At 40.7% G+C, this 22,693-nt stretch overlaps 1 protein-coding gene across 1 annotated transcript in view; it reads right to left on the minus strand.

Annotated features, from left to right (window-relative positions):
- lama2 (laminin, alpha 2) overlaps nt 1-22,693 on the minus strand; it is a gene marked incomplete at its 5' end in the record, with an annotated part of 161,827 nt that overhangs the window by 78,508 nt on the left and 60,626 nt on the right. Inside the window, 7 exons of the mRNA XM_079180677.1 lie at nt 2,676-2,887; nt 9,014-9,100; nt 13,202-13,329; nt 15,317-15,430; nt 16,260-16,371; nt 16,470-16,681; nt 18,886-18,990. Coding sequence (XP_079036803.1) covers nt 2,676-2,887; nt 9,014-9,100; nt 13,202-13,329; nt 15,317-15,430; nt 16,260-16,371; nt 16,470-16,681; nt 18,886-18,990 — 970 coding nt within the window. The remainder of the gene's footprint in view (nt 1-2,675; nt 2,888-9,013; nt 9,101-13,201; nt 13,330-15,316; nt 15,431-16,259; nt 16,372-16,469; nt 16,682-18,885; nt 18,991-22,693) is intronic.

Genomic DNA, 22,693 nt, shown 5'->3' on the forward strand with positions numbered 1-22,693 from the left:
TGAGCAATTAATACAGAAATGGCCATTTTGTGGGTAAAGTATTCCTTTAACAGTCAATTCCTTCAGGTTGGGTTTCCTTGTTTTTTGTCATTAAATCAGACCATGTAAAATACTGAGGTACAGTATGTTCAATAATTACATCTAGTTTTCAGCTCTCTCTACATGCATTAGAATATCAAGGAATTTACATTTAGAAAAATGTACTTTGTCTTCATGAACTTTGTGTTTCCTCCCACTGAACTTTTTGTTAAATGTCAGCAATGACAAGAAAAGTCGATGATCATAAAGTATGTATGTAAAGTATAAAGTGTGTTCATAAAAAGATGAATGTGTGCCGTAAATGACACTCACACAGCCATAAAAAAAAGAGGCTGTAATTGTTTCGGACTCATTAAAAGCTGCCTTGCTTTGTGATTTCTCGTGAATTCTGTTGGTTCAGACTCTTCTCTTGTGTCCAGGCTTTTAATTAATTGTGCCACAAATTTTTGGGGCCTACTGTATCAGTCCAATAAAAGGCGAGAGCCTCAGCACAGAAGACTGCACCAACCAGTCCATTACAAGTAAAGTTAGGATTGTGAGGTTTCTCAAAGTTCCCCTTAAGAGTTTATTGATCTACTGCACAAAGTATCTATGAAACATTCATTTAAGGGTCAGACACACAGAAAGCATAATTACATTATTGAATTACAACATATCTACTTTGTGCCGGTGATTAAACAAATGCGTGAGAGAGCAATTCACACATCTTTGAAACAACTTGCGACTTTTTCCCCATGTGAGAAATGGTCATTTTCTCAAACAAACTGCTTTGTGGTCAAGTTTCCCTGTAAAATCAAAATCATTTCCAAACCCCCGACTGAATTAAACTGAACCACTATTAGACAGCAACACAACATGGCTGCAGCAAAAATGCCCACAGATGGGAACTCTGACATCAAAAGAAAAAGTAAAGGATTTCTACAGTGTAATAATGCACAAATGGACTCGGCATGAACTCTCCTGCTCCACTCAATAAAATTCATTAAGACTGGCAGAGATGGGGAGAGCGAGGCAAACAGAAGGAGAGACAGATAGAGAGAGTTGTGTTTTAATAATTCCTGGTGGTCATTCGTACACGATCAATAACAACCCCTCCAACTCCAAGACACGAGCAGCCGATCGGCACTATAGGAGAGCAATAGATCAGGCTGGTTAATCAATAACCATTTAGCTGGTTGGAGAGGGGAAACAACTCCAGAACAATGAACTATCAAATACACATTAATACCCCCCGTCAGGCTGTCTACCTGCTTCTGTGCTTGTCCGAGCTATTTTATCCGTCTATTTATCGGCCTTGCCCGTCTCTCTCTTAATGAGGCGTCTCGCTGTTAATCTATGTCTTCCTGTCTGTCTCGCTGCCTGCGCCACCGTCTTCGTCAACAGCACAGGTTTAAATGAAGATCTCCAATAAACAAGAGCCATCTGTACGCCTGTATTCGCTGCCGTGTCTCTCTCTCCTCCTCTCTTGTTCAGTCTCTCTTTTATTTTACTTTTTACAGGTATAGTTTTTTTATTCTCACTCTTAAACACAGCTGGCAGTCAGTGGGCCGCTCCGACATCACACCTCCTACTGGCACAGCTGCTTGCCGATGCAGTCTCACACTCACACACACACACAGACACACCATGACACACACACTTCACACACTTCACACACTCCAGATGGTGTATCTACTCAGTGTTTTAGTAAAAGGATTAAAAGGTATCATTTAGTTAAAATTGAGTTTCATAGAGGAAATACAACTGTTCAGTTTAACGCCCCTGCTGAGACTACATATTGGCTTTTCCCTCCTAAAGTTCCAAGGATTAGGATTGTTTTTTTATCTGATTATAGCATCACTTGTTCATTAAATATCTCAAGACAAATCAATCAATATGTTAGTTTTACCCAATTCATTCTCAGTGTGCCAGGGTTGGCCTGTGGGGATGGCGTGCAGTGTCTTTACGAGTTGCCAAAGTTGTTCAATACATATACAATCTTACAAATACGGGCTTTACAGTTAGGAAGTTGATACTGTACAATTTCTGATGTGTCCTATAATCACCTTAAATAACATCATGACAGTGATACCAAAACCTAATAGAGTGAAAACTACGTATATATTTTTGGAATATACAATAAGGCTCCATCACACTGGGCTTTAAAGCGAGCCTGTGTGGCTTTAGCTGAACAGCTGCCTCTGTGGACAAACAAGGGGCGATTACAGAATAACGCTAAACGCAGGGAAACAATTGCACAAGCGGCAAAGAGTAATAAAGTCAGTGAAGTAACTAGATAACGACAGATATATGTAATAAAAGCAGGCCAACCTTCTGTTAACATTAGCCACCATAAGCTACTGGTCATACCAGAACAAGTGAGGCTGTAGCAGCAGACTCTTTGTATGTATTGAATTGAGCGCGAGTGTGCTCTGCTGCTTATGAGGCCAGCTTTGAATTTGTCAAAGAATGAATGTGTTGTTTCTTTTACCAGGCGCTTCATAGTGGCACTTTAACAATACATCTTAAATGTACTATACTAATATAAACACTAAACTCAAGTATTTTATTCCTCACGTTTACATTTTACCTTTCGGGACTAAAAGAGCTGCTGGCAGATGTACGACATGATGCTCGTTGTTGGTCAGTTTACTCACGCTGGCAGTTTTTTGCGACGATGGCATCTCCGTAGTAACCGTCCGCGCAACTGTCGCAAGACGCGCTGCCGTAACCTTGACGACAGCGCAGACACTGGCCCGTGATTGGATCGCAGCTGCGCGGTATGGAGAGGTCCAGGTTGCCATTGCAATCACAGGGCTGGCAGGATCCCCCCGGCACGGCGGGCTGGCCGTGGTACCCGTTGGAACATCTAGGGGGCAGCGGAGAGACACAGAAGCAGAGTGATGATGCTGTTTCACATTGGATGTACTGTAAATGTGATCTGCTGCCTGGAACGTGTTCAACTGTGAATAAAAGAAGGAATATTGGAATATTTCGATGGTTCTTGTTTTTATTTGGCATCACAAATTGCAGAAGCAGATCAACACAGACAGCCGCATGCCATATAAAGGTCTATGCCGGGTTTTCTGATTTCTGACTTTGTTGAAGTAGTAGCATCATACGTTCACACTCCAGGCAAAAGTGGCCCAAATACATTTTTTTTTTGTGCATATGTGACTCAGATCAGGGTTTTTCCCCCCCCCATGACAGTGAGAACAGCACAAATCACATGGAATCTGATCTTTTCAATGGAGGTAGTCAGCAGAGGGTTAGTATTTGGGGCTACAGGGCCGTGACCAGTTCACACATTAATCTGATATTGGCCAAATTAAAAAAAGAATAATGTGAACAGCCAAACAAAAAAAATCCATTCAGGCTTGCAGTCGGAACGTAACAAAAAGACACAAATCTGCCACATTAAGAATGACTGGGCTTGGACTGTTACTGCACAAAACTTCCTCCAAGTTTCTCCTTTTTCTACAAACTTGTGCCATCAGTATAATCTGAAAGACGCTAAAATCACGCAGTGCCTTTAAAGCCCCTCAACATTTGATCACCATCCCATCTGGTGTGCTTTCAAGTCGTAGGAAGAAGATCCTTTTATTCCTGTCCTCGGAATACATGTTTTGGGTTGGGATAATACTGCATCGGGTCTTCTTGAAAGAGTGGGTAGTTCTGTAATATCTATTGAAAATACAGTTTTGCTCTGCTTTCATGTAGCAAATAATACTTGAAAATACTTTTCAGCTTTCAGGTCTGCAAGAAAATTCTTTGTCTTCTTTCTTTTGTATCTAACAACTCTCAGATTCCAGCAGGTAAATATTATCACAATATTGTAGTGTGTTTGCAGCTTGTATGACAAGAACATACTGATCCCCAAATACAAGATCACTAATTACAGCCGGTCTCATGCCACAAGAGCTGGCAACCAATATGCAATCACAAAATAAACAAGCAATAAAGCTCATCTAGCGCAGTCCACGGGAATCATCAGCATTGTCACGGGTGTGTCTTTGACCAGTGAGACTGCTCCGCTCAAGGCTGTTGTATAATTCATATTAAACACGCACTCACATCACATACACACACACACACACACACACACACACACACACACACACACAAACAGACAGACATTAACTCAAAGATATACATACAGAGAGCTGCAGGGCAACAGAGCCAAACCAAACATCAACAAATAGGAAATGAAAGTTTAGAAAAATAAGCTTTTAAAAAAGATAGATATTTAATGTCTTCAGGCAGTTAGTTCCAAAACGGTTTATTTGAGCATGTCCAGGTTTTTTCCCAGAAAAAATATTTCCTGAACTTAACTACAATTTGAATGCAAGAAACTGAAATACTACTCGTGCTAATATGATGCAATGCTATACATGTCTTATTGTTATTTGTTCATACTACTTCTTACCTCGAGAAATGTAGATTTGTGTTGTCAGTGAAAGGAAAAGATGATGTGGATTTTTTTTTAAATATGTAATGTTGTTGAAAAAATAAGTGAAAAACATACCGAAAAATGTAAAATCATTGTTCACACCCTTGAGCAAGGACAGGGACTCGTACATGTGTGAACTGTTATGCCATTCCAAGAGTTTCATTTCTGCTTTTCAGCCTCTTTTGTTTGATTAATAATAAGAGGAAGTCTGGATGCTGCGAATTACATTAACCTGAAAGTGCTGCGCCGTGTCAAGAGCCACTGAAACCAAATAAAACAGGACTAAGCTGAAATAAAGCTCTACAGGCTAAAAAGGGAATTGAGATGAAAGAGGCGAGAGAGAGAGCGAATAGAGGAGAGGAGGGAGAGGGGGAAAGGTCTTCACATTGAAAAGAGAATTGAATTTAGAGTGGAGGGAAAGAAAGGAGAGAGAGAGAGAGAGAGAGAGAGAAAGAGTCAAGAGCAGCCAGCCATTATTACCACTGACCCTCACTGGTACTCAATAGAACTGGTTTATTAGCTTCTGTGTGTGTGTGTGTGTGCATGTTGCTGAAGTGTGAGTGTGTGTATCTACATTAGTGTGTGTGTGTGTGTAGCACTACAAGTACATTCTTCTAGACAAGTGGAGAATCATACTGGCAGCAAGCTCACTTCATGAGAGGAGTGAGAAGTGTGGGTTTAGTTATATTTGCAAGATTCATTCACTATTTCATGCTTCTAGTCTATTCTATTCCTTTACATATTGTGTGTGTGTGTGTGTGTGTGTGTGTGTGTGTGTGTGTGTGTGTGTGTGTGTGTGTGTGTGTGTGTGTGTGTGTGTGTGTGTGTGTGTGTGTGTGTGTAGTCACTTAGGCTTGAAGAGGAGGAAGTGAAGGTATTTTTAGTTGAGAGTCTCGAATGTTTGAGGGAGATATATTGGGGGGGGGGTCCGGACACCTGGTCAAAGTCTTCAGAGTGTACAGGAAACGGACGGTGAGCACAACTGGTAGAGTTATGGGGGGGAAGAGAAGGGTTGGGATCCTAAAAGATATCTTCTGTTATTTTTAGTGCTATTAATGGGGAGTTGGTGCCAGGGGAAGACAGGCTCTGCTCCTCCCTCGTACATTGTTTTTTTAATAACCTTCAAAGCATTTTAAGACCGACTTGCTCTCTCTGAGTGCTACTGTATATTTCCTGTTCAAAAGCAGAAATTGGGGCAAGTCATTTTTAGAAGGTAAAATGGGACTTTCATATAAATAAACATCTTGATGTTATTTCGCAATTTACTTTTAAATGTATGTGCATTACAGCAGGGAAATGAGATCAAATAATGTCTTGTTTTTGTTTCAGTATGAATAACTCCAATAGTCAACATTGCTGCCACTTGAGGCTGCCAAAGCACAAAGTTCCATCATGCAGCTTTAAATCTCAATACATTCAAAGTACAAGCGTGACTTGCTGCATTCAGTCAGTTAGTGGAGCTATAACGGCCATTTCTAATTTCTGTCTCTCCCTTTCTCTCTATATTGAAGTCCTTAAAGTAATAAACTCAAAGAGTTTCATTTAAATAATGTCTGTTAAGTCACTATCTAACGCCGAGCGAGGCAACACAATGCTGATTAAGCGTATGACCCATTGATGAAAGCCCTGTCGTGTGCAGTATTACGAACCGAGTGTCGGTGGTGACATTAGCTGAAATTACACTGTTTAGATCTCTGGGATGTGAGATCAAAAACACACCTGCAATTACCGCTTATCACCATACGATCACCTAAGACCTAAGATCTTCCAGATTGTAACTGTAACCTTCTCTAACAGAACTAAAGGTGCACTCAGTAGAGCACAGATCTCGGCCGGATGTGTCTGCAATGACCACTAATGTGTTTAATGTGTGTACATTTAATAAAAACAACCTACAGTTGGCTAAACCTCCCTCCCACCTGCCTTGAAAGAAGATCTCATTACCGAAGGGGTGCCCGATCACTCAGGCTTGATCGAACATGACGGTAATTTTAAAGGTTGGTGACGTTAATATGATCACACATAATAACATTAAAAATAATCACAACCATCCCCAAAGCTTACTGGTCTCTTCTAGATGAAAGATTGATTAATGGAGGGCCTCGTGTGATCACGAGTCACCAAAAACTCACATGATCACACTAATCTGAATTACATCTGGATATACTGGCAAACCCTTGATGTCACTAAAGAACTGCTTGCAACTGTAAATGTTTTAGCTTACGTGTAAATTCTAAAGGGCTGTTTATGGATAGGAAATTGAAAAGCAGAATTGCTTTTGCAGTGAGTAGTCTATTAGCATCGAGGGAAGGGAGCATCTTATTTAGTTTAAGCCCATAATACAGACAAATTGGCACATTACAATTAATTACCATTAACAGCAACAAAAGCACTGTAGATAATGAAGTGTGATGGCAGTTAGTGCATAGCAGGTATCAATTAGACTAATAGAACAAGAAGCAACCAACTGCTGATTACCTCTTTAATACTGTTTTTGTAATAAGAGATATTATTATACATTATGTGGGCTCCTATATGCTCTGAGTCAATGCAAGCCTCTCCTTTTTTGTTTACCAGCTGTCCGCTCTCACTGACTGGAGGCACCATACGGCATCTGAGCAGCAGACACGCACCACCACAACAACGTACACACACACACACACACACACAGATGCATTCTGTATATTCAAGGACACAGACATATTTACCTGCACATATACACACACACACACAGACGCGTACATACACATTTGGAACACAATCTCCCCAAAACAAACACTACCATCTTAATTAAGAAAAAGGTGTCTCCGATGATGCCGTCTGATCATTATCGGGGCTTTATCCCATCCGGTTCCATTAGAACACACATTCTCACTCAAGGATGGAGACGGGAGGACTTCAGAAAGAAAGTCAGAGCAGTGAAATTGTTGCTGGTTGGGTGAGAGACAAGGTAAATAGACTCATAATGAGTCAGTTTGTTTTCCACTGGCAAATGATGTTTATAAAAAGACTAAAAGGCAGACAGAGAGCTTGTGCTGTGGACAGCATGGCGAGGCATGTAGACTACGCATGGCAGCGAGCTGAGGTCCCTGTGAGCCCCGTGTCCACCAGCAGCTCTCTTTTTAACTGCCAACACACAACAGAGGCCTGGATAATGGGCAACTGAACACCTGTTTGAAGCACAATGATTAATCCTTGAGAATAACATTCCTATAATAATTGTCAATTTAGATACCATAAAATAGAAATTTAACTTGTAACCAGTTCCATTCTCTACGCTCAACGAGGAAAACGGACGCCGTGCACAGGAGGCGACGCACAATTCTACAGAAATTCAAGGATGAACACATCATAGGAGAAGGAATATCATCCAGTGCTTGGCACGCGAATAATGTTGCCTTCAATGCCAACCATCGGAAAATCAAGACAACGCTTTGAAGAGAGAAATGTCTCCCACGTATGCAAAAGCAGCATAAAGAGTTGTTTCTATAGCGGCTCCACCAGACGTTATCGTTTTCATGAATAGCTTATGACTTAGCGATAGCGACAGTGGTACGTATACTTGGTACCTTTCTGACAAACACAGAAGACCTTCATACAGTATACGACTGCAGAAATGGAAAAAAATAATTCGTCTTTCGCCCGGAAAAAATTTGAACTGTACGAGGTCACTTAATCATTTATGCAGTAAAGCACAAAGAACACATTACTAAAACGTATCAAGCCGTTTGACCTCACACTGCACACCTCAGCTCACACATGCACATTTCAACAAAACACGACAGAGCTACAAGGTTTAACTTGACTGCAACATTTCCGCACAGTAATTACAACAAGAACTATGTTTTTCAAAATGGAATATATTATATAATATATAATAAATATACTGAATACTAACTTATAATTTAGCTGTGGGCAGTTTTGGTTCAAATGTGTTTCAGTGAGCCTGCATGGTGAAAATACTATATTTACTCAGTCCGCGTCACCACATGGCAGCACAGCCTCAAGTTTTAACAAGACATCCAGAGAGACTTCTCATTAGTCCTCCTGGGCTGGTAAAGAAGCTCACAGCCAATGGAACAAGAATGTCACTTAGCTAATAAATGTGCTGTGGACAGAAAGTTGGATGGACAATGAGACATGGAGCACTCACACATGGTCAATAAGCAGCAGTTTCTGTTGTCATTTGGGAATTTTCCCCAAGTAGTTATTTTTAGGAATGATTCAAAATGATTGCTTCTATCCACATTTGAAATTGTAAAAAGGTAAAAATAAAAAAAGAAAGTTCTGTTCTGATGCTGCAGTTCGGTCATGAAATATAAGATCTGGACTCACAAGACTTAAGGACGTGCAGTTCTAGGTTTTGATAAACATTGAAGCATTTAGTGAATAATGAACTTTTAGACACTTTTACATGAAGCTTGTCGCCAGTAAATTCAACATAACTGCATGAAGTTTAAGCATAATTGTGTTTTAATCAGTGTGTAACTTTTAATGTTCAGTGTGTGTGTGTGTGTGTGTGTTTTTTGTGTGTGTGTGTGTTACCTGTCACATCGTGGTCCTGTGTATCCAGGCTCGCACTGGTCACACTGCAACTCCCCTTCTTCACCTAGGTGGCAGGTGGGGCTGAAACTGTCGTAGTTGCCAGGATGATGTTGTTGTTTTTGTTGAAGTTGTTGATGTAATCGGTAGCGTTGTCCCAGTGTGCAGAGAGGGAGGAGGAAGAGGAGGAAGAGGAGAGAATAGAGGCGAGTTAAGGCCATTGTTTGTGTCCTCATACACACCTGTGTCCCTACTTTCACTTTACAATCTTCACATTCACACTTTGTGACACACACACGCACACACACACACACACACACACACACTTAACTTTCTCTCTCGTACACCTACACCTCTGTACTTCCACACACTCCTGAAAATGAAAACACTCTTTCTCTCTACGAACTGTAACTTCAATGAACTGAGAGAGAGCAGGAAAGAGTAAAACGATAGTCTCTCACCCTCGTTGTGTCACCCTCCCACTTCCATAAACTATAGATAGTTCTGCTGGCTCGGGTTCCAGGTCCCAGACTGACTCACTGGCTGACTGACTGGCTGGCTCACTAACTGCAAGCTGGCTCACTGTGTTACAAATAAACTTATTTGGCCAGTGCATGTGAACATCAAAAAAACTGTAAAATAACATTTAAGTCTTGGGTTATAATTGCACCTATAGGAGGTTTTATAAAACCAGCTATAATCAAGGTTCTGCCCTTGTTAACTGCACTATACATGTCTTTCATACAGTACTTACAGAACATTGTTAACTTGTATTCCAAATGATATGATGCTACTTTAGGAGAGGGTAAAATGGATATAATCTACTATCATGGTATATGCAATTTTGAATCACACTGTTTAACCATCCAAATATCCAAATATCACCATAAAGCACATTTAAACATGGCCTAAAACAGCGTTTCATAACCAGGGATGTAAACTGTATTGCAAAGGTTGTTAGATAAGTTTAATGACTGAGCTTTCAGGTCACATTTGGCAACACAATTCCAACCTACAAAAAAATATCAAATGAGTATAAAAGGCTTGATTCAACACTGAGACACAACCAGAAATCACTTGGAAAGAGCCTCTGCCAAGGCGGCACAATCATCCAAATGAGTTACTCTAATAATAGAACTCGTTTGAATCTTTTAATCTACATCTGCTCCAGATCTACATCAAAAGACAAATAATAATAGACAATCATGCTGAAGTTTTGGAGAATATCGAAATCCTGGGAGAATTGAGGCTTTTTACGAGGATTCATTTGGCAAATGTCAAGTGACAAAGACTAGAAACACAAAATGACTGTTTGTTATGCTGCTGCAGCGTCACCTGTACTTAAAACAAGATACAGTTTTTGGGGGATTTGCCCATACTTGACATTCATTAAAAGGATCTTTAAGAAGTAATCAAGTGTAACCAATGGACTGCTGTGCTTACACCTGGAGAAGATGTCAGCCTATATAGGTTGCATATAGGTGCATTTCTGACAGGTTTGCTAAGAATCCAAGCGATTGAGATCAAATTCATGTGTAAAATGTGACAGTATTTTCCATCCTTCAGAAATTATTCATTAGCTGCTTTTTTTTTTTAAATTGAATTCTTAGGAGAAACTTGATGCAACTCGAACACCCGTGATTTGTGACTGTGAAGCAGCCACAGCATGATAAAAGGTTTTAAAATACCTTGAATTACTTGTGGGAGGCCTGAGTTTCTACTGTGTTAATTTCTAGCCACAGTTGTGTTGATTCTGCCAACGGTGATGACATTTCCACCCACAGGGATGATGTTTCTCCACTTATACTGATGCCTCTACCTGTGGCGATGATATTTCTGTTCATGTCATTACAATTATATTCGTTCCCACAGTGATGATGAAGCCACGATTTGTGGTGATATTCTTAAAAAAAAGACGAGAAAATGTGGTCCGAGTGTCGGGAGAGGAGAGGGGAACATTATGAAGAGAGAGAATAGGGGCCACAGAGTGAAAGAGGACTGTGGGGTCACCAGTGGTACATTGAAGCGTTTGGTTTAAAATAGATCACGACTACCAGAGTTAGGCTACCTGCTGGAAATATTGAAAAAAATAATAATTAAAGAAAGAGAGAATGGGTGGTTTTGTAAGAACTGTGGTGAACATCAAAATCAAAGAGTAGATCTGTGTGTAAATAAAGAGGAACAGCACTCCACGACTAAACTGATTTCTAACGATTGGCTGTAAATCGCCACCGTCCTTCCCATTCTCAAGCTAATATGGACACCACTTTAAACATTACGGCTAACTGGAGCAGTCTGACTGGCTGGCTGGCTATTTGAGCGATTGGCTACAGTGAACATAAGGGACTAGATGGCTATTTGAGGGGCTGGAAGGCACGGCACCTTCAAGCTATTATTACTGCAGGGGGTTTAGGGGGAGGTAGGGAAGGGGGAGGTGAGAGACAGAGAGAGTTGTATCTTTCTTTAGCTCTGAGAATTTTGGACACGACGTGTCATGTCTGCCTGAAGATTCCCAGCTGCTGCTGCTGCCTGTGTGTGTGTGTGTGTGTGTGTGTGTGTGTGTGTGTGTGTGTGTGTGTGTGTGTGTGTGTGTGTGTGTGTGTGTGTGTGTGTGTGTGTGTGTGTGCCCATGCTGGTGACATATCTGTGCACCAAACACACAGCATCCCTCTCTGGTCCTTTGGAGATAATGCAGATCTATGATAGCAGAAATAGAGATAAATATCTAATTTAACCAGTATGTGTATGTTGTTTGTACTTATGACAACATCAAATTAACCTTCTATTAGAAAAACGTCCAACAAGGTATTCTGACATCGGTCAGTTTATTGCCAACTAAACAACATCTCACGTACCAGTTGAATTACCGTTGGGCAAACTGTTATGTACTAGTCTTTGTACTTTGGATTTCTTGTGTACGTTGACTAGAGTCATTGCTGTACTATACTTCCCAGATTTAAAGGGTAACTTTGATATTTTACAAACTGGATGCTATTTCCCTGTGTTTGTGTCTATAATGGGTTCAACATCTTTTGAAATTGGCCCAGTATTTAGCCGGAGCACTACAGTCTGCAGCCGTGAAACGGACAGCAACGTAACCCTTCGGCGCAATTACGCACTGTAAATGAAAAACAACTAAAAGTGCTTGCTTTTTTTCACTGACAGGCTCTCACTCTGGACCAATTTCAAAAATGGTCACTTAGTCCAGGTTAAAAACTACAAAAACAATGTTGGTCTTTCACTGGCGGCTGGCATGAGGTATAACGACATTCATTTGAGAGTATACTTTTGTACTTTTATGATTTGTAACTCTATCATTGAATGTGTTGTGCAATACTGTGTTTACAAGTGCTTTCATTAAAGACTTGAAGGGTTTATTTATTTAACCCATTACATTTTTAGTAGGGTGTTAAGCTTGTATAATAACTTTGAGATTAGAATCGAGATTACAACAGCTACTAATTGGACCTATAGCTGTGAGACTGTTTGGTCACTGTTTCCAAGTTTAAAGTTCATCAGGGTGAACAATAACCTTCCCCTGGGCCAGCATGGGACAGATACTAAACATAACAGCAACAAGGGAAAGTAATAAGATGACTTCTGCTTGGCACAGGTGGACCAAGATGCAATGAAGTAGAAAAGCTCTTTCTTCTGGGTCTACGTGCTGGCGAGAGGCCCGAAACACATGCCTCTCAAGTGGGCTGGTAGCATTTTTATAATATTTGCAGCAGATACCTGCTGGTACTTGAACAACCGTCATTTGAGACTGTGAAGCAGGCACAGCTCGGTTGTTTTTTTTTTTAATACCTTAATTACTTGCATGAGACTTGAGTTTCTACTGTGTTAAGTTGCGTCGATTCTGCCAACAATGACGACATTTCTACCCACGGGGATGATGTTTCTCCATTTAAATCGATGCTTCTACTGGACCTGTGGAGATGATATTTCTATTCATGTCATTACAATTATATCCGTGCCCACAGTGATGAAGCCTCGATTTCTGGCGATATCCTTTCGGGACAAAAAACGTGTAGCCCGAGTATCAAGAGAGGAGACGAGAACATGATGAAGAGGCGGGTCAAAAAGAGAGAATAGGGGCCACAGTGCTGCGGGGTCAGCAGTGATAGATTGAAGTGTTTGATTAAACCGTGCCCCCATGGCACCATTAACCCCAGTGTCTTCATAACCTACTTGTTACTTGGAAGATTGAGTGGGCAGGCGCAGGGCTGACAGTCCGCAGGTGACCCTCGGGCGGCGTTGCCATAATAACCAGGTAGGCAGAAGTCACACTGTGGGCCTGTGGTTTTGTGGGAGCACTCCTGGAAGAGATACACAGGTTAAAGTAATTTATATCAGGAAAATAAATAAAGTGATTGTAAAAAAAAAAACGTCACTTTTTGAGTTGACCTTAGTGTCATTTTGCCGCATTGATGGAAATCGCAACACCCCATCGTGTATTGAATCAAACTTTAACCAAGAAGATAAGAAACCATTAAATGTGTAGGTCTTCTTTTCAAATGTTCTTTAGGTTAGTCAGTAAAGTGGTCGTTTCTTTTTCGTTTCTATTGCAACGTTTTTTGAGAAACCTCAAAAATGATAACTTTACATCATCTTAGGTTAGGTATAACTAGATCCACTTTATCCATTTCCGTTTAGCTATTTATCAAAAAGGATGAAGCTGAACAATGATAAGTTAAGTTTTAGTTAATCCCAAATGTAGGACGCACGTTTATGACCGCGAATAAAAGAATTAAACCAAAGAGCTAACAACAGACCTGCTCTATGAGAGTAATTAATGTTACGTTTTGCTAGAGGTTGGTAAAACTAAGGGTTACGGCTCTGCAATAAGAAGAGCAGACACTTGGTGACACAACAAAACTGTTATTAAATAAAGCATCAAATCATTGTCAAGCAGCAGGAGGAACAATCCCAACGAGGTCAAGGTTAATGATATGGTTCAGGATTAACATCGCATTTTGTTCCCATAGTAACCAAGCAGACATGACTCACAGGTACTGGGGGAATCAGGTTGTCTTTTCTTTTCATTTCTGGGCCGACAAATCCCTGTTTGTATCATTTCAGCTCCAACAAGAGTTGATATCATGTTGCTGCTGTGTGTGAATCGACATGTTTGTTTTTCCTTTACAGATCAAATGTCTCTTCAACTATAGCCACATAACACAGTCCTAGGGTAAGGAGTGTGTGTCCATCTGTCTGTCTGCCTGTCAATGTGTATGGACATGTCAGTGTTTGTGTGTGTGTGTGTGTGTGTTCGTGCGTGCGTGCGTGTGTGAGGGAGTGAGAGACATCCTGCTTGTCTGTCTGTCTTTGTCTGGAGTGTGTGTGTTCTCTCTCCGACATATCCCAGCATCCTCCTCATCTATAATAAAACACAACATGATAATACAAAACCCACAGCTCTATATGTGTGTGTGTGTGTGTGTGTGTGTGTGTGTGTGTGTGTGTGTGTGTGTGTGTGTGTGTGCATATTTAGTTTGATGCTAACTGACAGCTTAAGCCTGAGGCAATGTGTAGACTGGGGAGTGACAATGTGTGTGTGCAGAATGATGCACATGAGCAGGTGGGCATGTATATGTGTGTGTGTGTGTGTGTGTGTGTGTGTGTGTGTGTGTGTGTGTGTGTCTGTGTGTGTGTGTGTGTGCGTGTGTGTGCGTGTGTGTATCTCTACAGCATACTTAAATGTGTATGTAAATTATTTGGGTGTTTGGGTGAAGCCAGGGTGCAAGTCGTTTCACCTGCAGTTCCTCTGATGGCCACTAGATGGTGGTTCCGAGGAAATAGTATTGGTGAAGTGATTTCTAACTTCACTATTAAAAACGGAGTCAATGCGTATTTTTTTACATAAGACATCATGGTTTCAGTGAACCATAAATTCTTCTCTGATTTGTGTTTTGGGCATAAACTGATATTGAGGGTTGGGTGCTGTCCCATTTTTAAGCTTCTGCAGGATATCCACGCCGGTTAGCGATTGTTTTGCTGCCCTTGCTATTAGTGATCTGAAGACATTACTACATGTTCCTACAGTTCATGGAATGATGATGAATTGGGTTGACGGCTTTATGAGTTAAAGGGAAATTACAGTGAATGTAGAGTGCAATCACAATACAGGCAACACTCTAAAATTATACTGCCCTCAAAACGTGATGTCTGGTACTTGCATGGAAAAAGAGACGTTTTTATCTTCTTTTTTTTTGGTACATCAGTTCAGTGTGATTTTGAGCACTGATTGAAACCGAATGATCACCAGACGAACAAGTATCCTAATGAACTTATTGATCATCTTACCAGGCAGTGTCCGGTGAGCTCGTGGCATTGAGACGCGTGTCCATGGCAATGACAAGCTTCACACACACCATTGTACAGATTCCCGTTAACCCTCCGAAACCCGGGAATACACGTCTGTAACACACACACACACACACACACACACACACACACACACACGCACACACGCACACACAAGAACAGACAGTTAGAAACAGAGGAAGACAGACCGAGTCTTTAAGCTACTGTGAAGCGTTTACCCTGTGATCCTCTGATTAGCACCTTGAATGTGTGTGTGTGTGTGTGTGTGTGTGTGTGTGTGTGTGTGTGTGTGTGTGTGTGTGTGTGTGTGTGTGTGTGTGTGTGTGTGTGTGTGTGTGTGTGGAGGGGGGGGGGGGTGCATTATTTGTGTGTATGTGTGTATGAGTGTTTGTGCGTCAGTCAAGATTAGAACATTCTGAAACCAAACACGGGTTTGACGTTCAGCTTTGCTTAAGAGCCTTTCAAAGAAAACTGCGGATGATCCTTTAATCAATCACGTAATACTTAATGTAACACATTTAGGAATCAGGTAAACTGAAGTCAAAATACAATAAATCATACTGGTGTAGCTCATTTGCTTAAAATCTCATATATTTCCCACAGGTTTTTATTCCTAAAAACTAATTTCCCCATTGGATTGAAAATGAACTTGCAAAGACTTAAGATGTGCTTGAGATATACAGTATTTAGCTTATGTTGTACCTCATACCATTGCATTATTATTATACTATTAATACCTTCTTGCAAAATCAACTGAAAACAGTACTTTTTCATCACTTGCAGACACTGCGATTGTTGAGTTTAATTTGAAAAGACTATAAATAAATCCATTTGATCTAATCTGTAAAAGAAAGTGGCTCATTTTCTATTGATTATTGTAGAGTACGGTTTAAAGTCGCAGGTGGAGTGTGTCTGTGTTTACCTCACAGGAAGTTCCAGCATATCCAGGAGGACAAGAGCAGCTCTCTACAGCTGATGCTTTGCTCTCTCCTCTGGCAGAGGGATTAGCTACCTGCATTGAGAATGAGTGGAGTCTACACACACACACACACACACACACACAAGTAGTTATATAGTTGTATAGTTAAAGTTGAAAGGTCTGAAGCGTGTGAGTGTAAGTGTGTGTTTCTACCTGTACACAGCGCTGGGTTCTGTGCTATAAGAGGCCCGCACCATCACTCCGGTCACATCGTTCAACACAGACAGAAAGTCCCTCCGGCTAATCGGCTGTGCGCTCTCTGAAACCAGGAAGTTCTCTGGAAGGAGAGCGATGCGATTGGTGCTCGGCGAGGACGGGTACACTGGCTGGCCAAACCGTCTGTCAATAATCTTGATCCCGCCTCCCTGGAAGAGAAAGAAGGAAACACTTTTTATTTTTATTTTTTTGGGTTTCCATTTTTGTTGAACTTTTAATTCCATACATCTAGACAGTGGCTATCCTCCACAACATGAATACAGTATGAAAGAAAGAGCAAAGGCGTGATTGATGTGTCATTCGGTCATGAGCTGCAGTTTCTATTGACATTTAGAATGGACTGAACTCAAAGTGAATTGAGAGGCCTGGTATCTGACTATCTCTTGTTGAGAACAGATCAATGGTATATAGCGGCTAACGCAGAGTGACAACTACTGATGGAGAGAGAGAGAGAGAGAGAGAACTTACCACACCAATAAACCATGAAATAAAAACTAGCTGAAAGAGAGGAGATGGAAGAAGATATAAAGACACAGGGAGCAGCAGGGCCGAGATGCAGAGATAGGTACGGAAAGAAAGAAAGAAAGAAAGAAAGAAAGAAAAGATGCACAAAGTCCCTCAGAGAAAATAGTTTCTTGTGCATCTTGTGCTACTGGCATAAGAACATACGTGAGCATTAAAATAGAATTTGGACACAAAATAAAGTTTTCATCTGTTTTTTAAAGCAAAATGAGAAACTTCAGATGCAGCACATGTGTTGTTGTTATTGCTGTCATGAAAGGCTTCGCTATTTACATTTTTTTTTTTTAACTCTGCAGATGGAGGGCTGATAGAGTAGGCTGTATTGAGACAAAGACATTGCAATCAACAAAGCCGTACGGACAAACAAAGACAGAGAGATTATTGTCTAGTCAGATCCCACATACTGAAGCGACCAAGGCTTCACAAATCCACGCACACAAACAATATCACAACTTGTTGCAGATATGCAGAGAATAAACAGTGGGGGGAGGGAGAAAGAAACAAAAAAGGCTGCAGAGAGAAAGCGAAGTGGGAGAAAGCTTGACAATGTGTAGGTGGTTGATTATCATCATCGTTTGGAGAGGCTCTTTGTTGACAGGGACGACACTTGTCCTCCTCTCCTCCCAGTCTGTCGATCTATCCATCTCAAAGTTTTCTTTCTTTCCTTTTTCCCTTCTGTTCGTCTGCTTCCCTTCCTTCTACACTTCTTTCCTCCCTGTTGATTTCCATGTTTTTTTTCCTTCCTCTGCTTCTTTCCTTCTTCCTTCCTCCCTCTTCTCTCTTCATTCTTTCTTCCTTGTCATCTATCTTTCTTCCTCCTTACTTTAGTCTTTCCTTTCTCTTTCCCTTCCTTCCTCCTTACCGTTGTTCCTTCTGTCTTTCCTTGTTTCATTCTGTCTTCCTTATGTCTCTCTGTTTCATCTTGTCCTTCCTTCTTTCCATCCTTCTTCCTTTCTCCTTCCTTACACATTTGTTTCCATCTTACCTTTCCTTCTTCCCATTCTATCTTCCTTTGTTTCTGCATATACAGCATGTGTGCATTGCTGTGGCACGTGCACACATGAAAGTCGTAATATATATGTTTTGCATTTGTGTCCATATTTAACCTAAAATCACATCTCTACAGAATACTTATTTATCTTTTAATTATTTTGCATTAGAAGTGGATTCCCACATGTTATTGCAGCTCATTACAGATGTTTTTCAAACTATTCTAATTAAAACTTCCTCTTCTTTAACATGTCATTGGTAGAGAGACGCACACCCACACACACACACACAATGTTGTTTAGTGATGTAGGAGATATAAACAGTTAACTAATAGTGTTGCTGCTTTGCTTATTGCTGCCATACATCATATTGCAACCTGCTCATTATAAAGAGAGGGGAAGAGACTCTATCTGCATCTTTTATTGCCATGTTCAGCATTTATCTGCCAGCTGCACTGTAGCTGCTTGTGTGTGTGTGTGTGTGTAGGTGTGTGTGTGTGTGTGTGTGTGTGTGTGTGTGTGTGTGTGTGTGTGTGTGTGTCTGCTTTTAACAGCTTGTATTTGCTGCTTCATTTAGTGGTCTTCACTGGTGCAAAAGTCAATGGCTTAGGGAAAAGATAAATAATGCTGCTGACACAAATACATAAACACATAGAGATTCACAATTGTGTTCATGTGGTTGTTCCCCAAACTTTACACATCAGAACCTATTTCACACACACACACACACACACTGTATAAAATAGTACATACAGGTAGATGCATTGTTAGAAAGTTCTTCATTTGTGTTTAATATATAAGCATGCCAATGCTCTATGATGTCTTGGTCTTTGAAAACGTACCTCAATGACTAGGTCAGGTTGTGAGGTCACTCGTATGGGCCTTTGTTCTTGTTGGTCTGTAGTGTAAGACACAGTGTAGACCAAACTCCCTCCATAGGCTGAGAGCTGAAGACAGACGGAAACAGAGGTTAGGTTAGTAAATTCATGTTATTTGCAAAAACATAACCTAAACATAAATAATAGTAGAATTACGGCAAATTATTGACGTGTTGAAAGATGCCACAAGTGACAATTTGAGGATGGTAAACGGTAAAATATCGTTTAACATCAAAAAATGTCAGCAAACTGACTGAGTAATGTTAGTTACACAGCAATATCTCCTTCACTAGTCACCATAAGCTACTGGTCAAGGAAGCAGCACTACTGTACCAAATACTAAAACACAAGCACAAAACCACAATAACAACTGCTTTAAGTAAAAATAAAAGTATATTTGTATACAAATAAGAATATAGGGAGAACAAGAATATGCTACATTCTTTGTTTGTCTCGTGTGTTTCGGTGCAGTGTTTCTGTCGAGTCTACAGAATGAGCTTTCGCTGGAGAAGTGCTGCCTCGGCACGATCCGGAAATTTATTATTCTGCTCCAACCTGAACAGTAATGGGTGGGAGAGCGAGATAATAATGCAACCATAAAAACACAGAGAGGGGGACATTGAGAAAGAGGGGGAGAGAGAGAGAGAGAGACAAAGAAATAGAGCCTGGGACAGACAGACAGAGAGAGAGAGAGAGGGAGAGAGAGAGAGAGAGGGAGTAAGAGGTGAGCTTAATGCCTCTATAAACCTCTTCCATTCTACATCATTACTCTCGGTCCTTAAACCGGGAGGAGGAATCACCCATTTCACAGCTGACTGAAAATACACACACACACACACACACACACACACACACCCACACACATGCACACCATAGCAGGCGTGGCGGTGTACTTGGTTGGACGTTTTATTGACTAACACTTATTTTTCATCTAACCCCATTTGCTGATTTGGTCTCCAGAAGACAGTAAAATGGTGGTTTAAACCAACACTGCGCAGCCTACACATATCTGACACTTGTGCCGCTCGACCTCCTTCACCATTAGCTCCTCTGCATTCACACACACACACACACACTGAACTCTGCATTCAGGCAGAAGAATGAGTCTCCGATACGGAACATAACTGTGTAGGTTTTGTATAGATCGGTTCCACTGCAACACAACAGCAGCGTGATGAAAGCAAAGAAGACGACGTATTACAGACACTCTCCAGAGCTGCGGTGTTTGTGTAACAGCAGACGCTATCTTGACCATAATCCTTAATACAAGAATATATTTGTATTACAGTAAATATAACTATAGATATCTGTGTGCTTTTTAAAAGTCTTTGGGCCTTAAATGAAAACTACATTAACATTCATTTGGAGTTCTGTTTCTGGCCAGTATTCCCTCTTTTAGCTTTGCTTTGGTCTCCACCAACTCCTGAGAGAAATGTCTGGTTCTTGAGCTGCTAAATGCGCTACTATGTTCACCATAGTTGCTAACTTTGCCCGCCCACTTGCTGCTTGCTGCTGGGTGGGTAGAGTACAGAAGGTTTTTAGAGCTTTTATGTTGAAAACAGCTGCTTGCTGCAGCTGGAAACGAGGTTAATGAGAGTGGCGAGGCTCAACCAAAACAGGCCGGCAAACACCGAGTAGAAAGACCAGAACACTTTGTGCAAAGGTGGGTAACAAACTAGATGATATAAATAAAATCTAGATAAAAAAGCACCTAAAAAGGTTGCGGCCTGTAGGTGCTTTAATTTATCAACAGGGGAGAAGACGTCTTGCATAGAAAGTTGATTCAAATGTCAAATATGAAGATGTTGATCAGTAAAGGTTTAAAAAAAAAAAACTAAATATGAACTTGTTTAATTTGCAACAGCAACTAGCAACACCACAGGCTACTTTCAGCTGAACAGTTTAAGAGTGGCTTCCCTCCACACTTTATATCTTTTGAACATTGTTACATAGTCTACACTGGATTTTACAAGAATGAAGATGATAGATGAATATTACAAGACATCATTTTGAAGAAGAAATAGGGTTTTGTTCTTCTTTCCTATTCGTTATACATCTCATGACCACTAAGATATGTAGATATATATAGATATATCTACATATAGATATATCTATATATACACACCACTATATAGATATATATATAGAGCTGGTTTAGGGCTGTAAGTGCTTAAGAGAGCTGATTTGCATGTTTTGTTCTTGTTTGTATTTTTGCTGTTGTGTTCAGTCACCAACCAGCGGCAAAAGAATCATGAAGTAGAAGAAAAGGCTTCTCTCTTGTGTAATCTCAAGAACACTTTTAACTGATGGGACTTGTGCTACTTTTTGTGGAAGAGACTCTTTCGCATCACCCGAATTTAGCAATTGACTTTCTTTGAAATCTTTCTCGACATTTCTCAGAAAACTCATTTCAGTGACGCCATCCATTCAACCTGGACAATAATCAAAGATTTAGTCGTGGCAACCTAATGACCCATGTCTACCTTGGGGGATAGGAATAAAAGAAATACAACACAAGAAGGAGAAAAGACCAACAGAATAGCGCAGCAGGAGAGGGGAATTATGGGAGAAGAGAGGGGAATTATGGGGAGTAGAAACAAAGGAACAATAAACACTCAGCCACAAAGCTACAATAGATTTGTCAGATCCCCCTGAGAGCTCCATAAGCGTGTTATTAACTCTATCAGTGGGCAGAATGAGGCAATCAAGGCATAATCCTCTGTTAAAACCCTAATCAAGAACCAATCTTCATTTAAGAACATTTTGGTCGTGGCCACAGGTTTATCAGTTCATACAAGTCATTCAGATGAATATGTGGGGGCAAGAAAAGCTAAATAATCCCATATCACAACAGTAATATTTAGTGAAAAAAAAAAAATCAACTAAATCGATCGATTGAATAGGAAACCTGTGCTTTAGTGGTCCTGCTGCAGTGTTGTTTTTTTGTATGCCGCAATGCAAATTTCCGTTTTAGTGACATAAATGTTTGTATCCTGCACCGTTTATAAGTGCGAGTGACTAGAAAGTGGACACACAGAGGAGGCGAGAGGGAGAGACTGGAAATAAGAGAATTGAAAAGAAGGGAAGAAGGAGGGAAGGAGGCTGACAGAAATGAGGAGATAAAAGTAAAAAAAAGATGGAAGCAGGACGGGAGACTAGGTTAAAAATAAAGGGGAGGAAAGGATAGGGGGGGGCGGAATCGAGCGGAGTTAAAGTTATGAGATTTAATTTGCTGCCTATGCTAAGGAGTGGGTTTGGCATGGAGAGAGAAGAGGTGTGAAAATGAGTCACTATCGACCTCTGTCCTCCTCCAGGGTTCCCACCAGAGTCCTGATGTAATATGACATCAAAACTGTAAATAACCAAGTCAGAGCATTTGAATCAACTACAAGTGTTAGTCAGTCCTGATTTTAATACTATTTGAATACTATTGTTATTCTCAAAACTGTAACATTTCTGCAGATAACATCATTTTCTTTTCCTGTGAACCGTAGTGTATCTCACTGGAGTCTCTTTCCATGAGTAGAGACTGGTTTTTGGTTGGTAAATACACTTTTACAACACGTCACACACAATCACGGTTAGGTAGCGGATATTACTGACCGGCTTTCACAGGGTCTAAGCCGACAACATGTTTAGTGACACCTTGGAAAATCTTAACACAGTGACACAACAGTAACTCTAAACACTGTCACAATAGAACAAGTTAACAAATTGGACAAAAGTAGCTGCTCTGGAGCCTCCGATCATGCAGCCTGGACATCATGGAATT

This window comes from Pholis gunnellus (genome assembly GCF_910591455.1).
Source record: "Pholis gunnellus genome assembly, chromosome: 19".
Taxonomy (NCBI): Eukaryota; Metazoa; Chordata; class Actinopteri; order Perciformes; family Pholidae; genus Pholis; species Pholis gunnellus.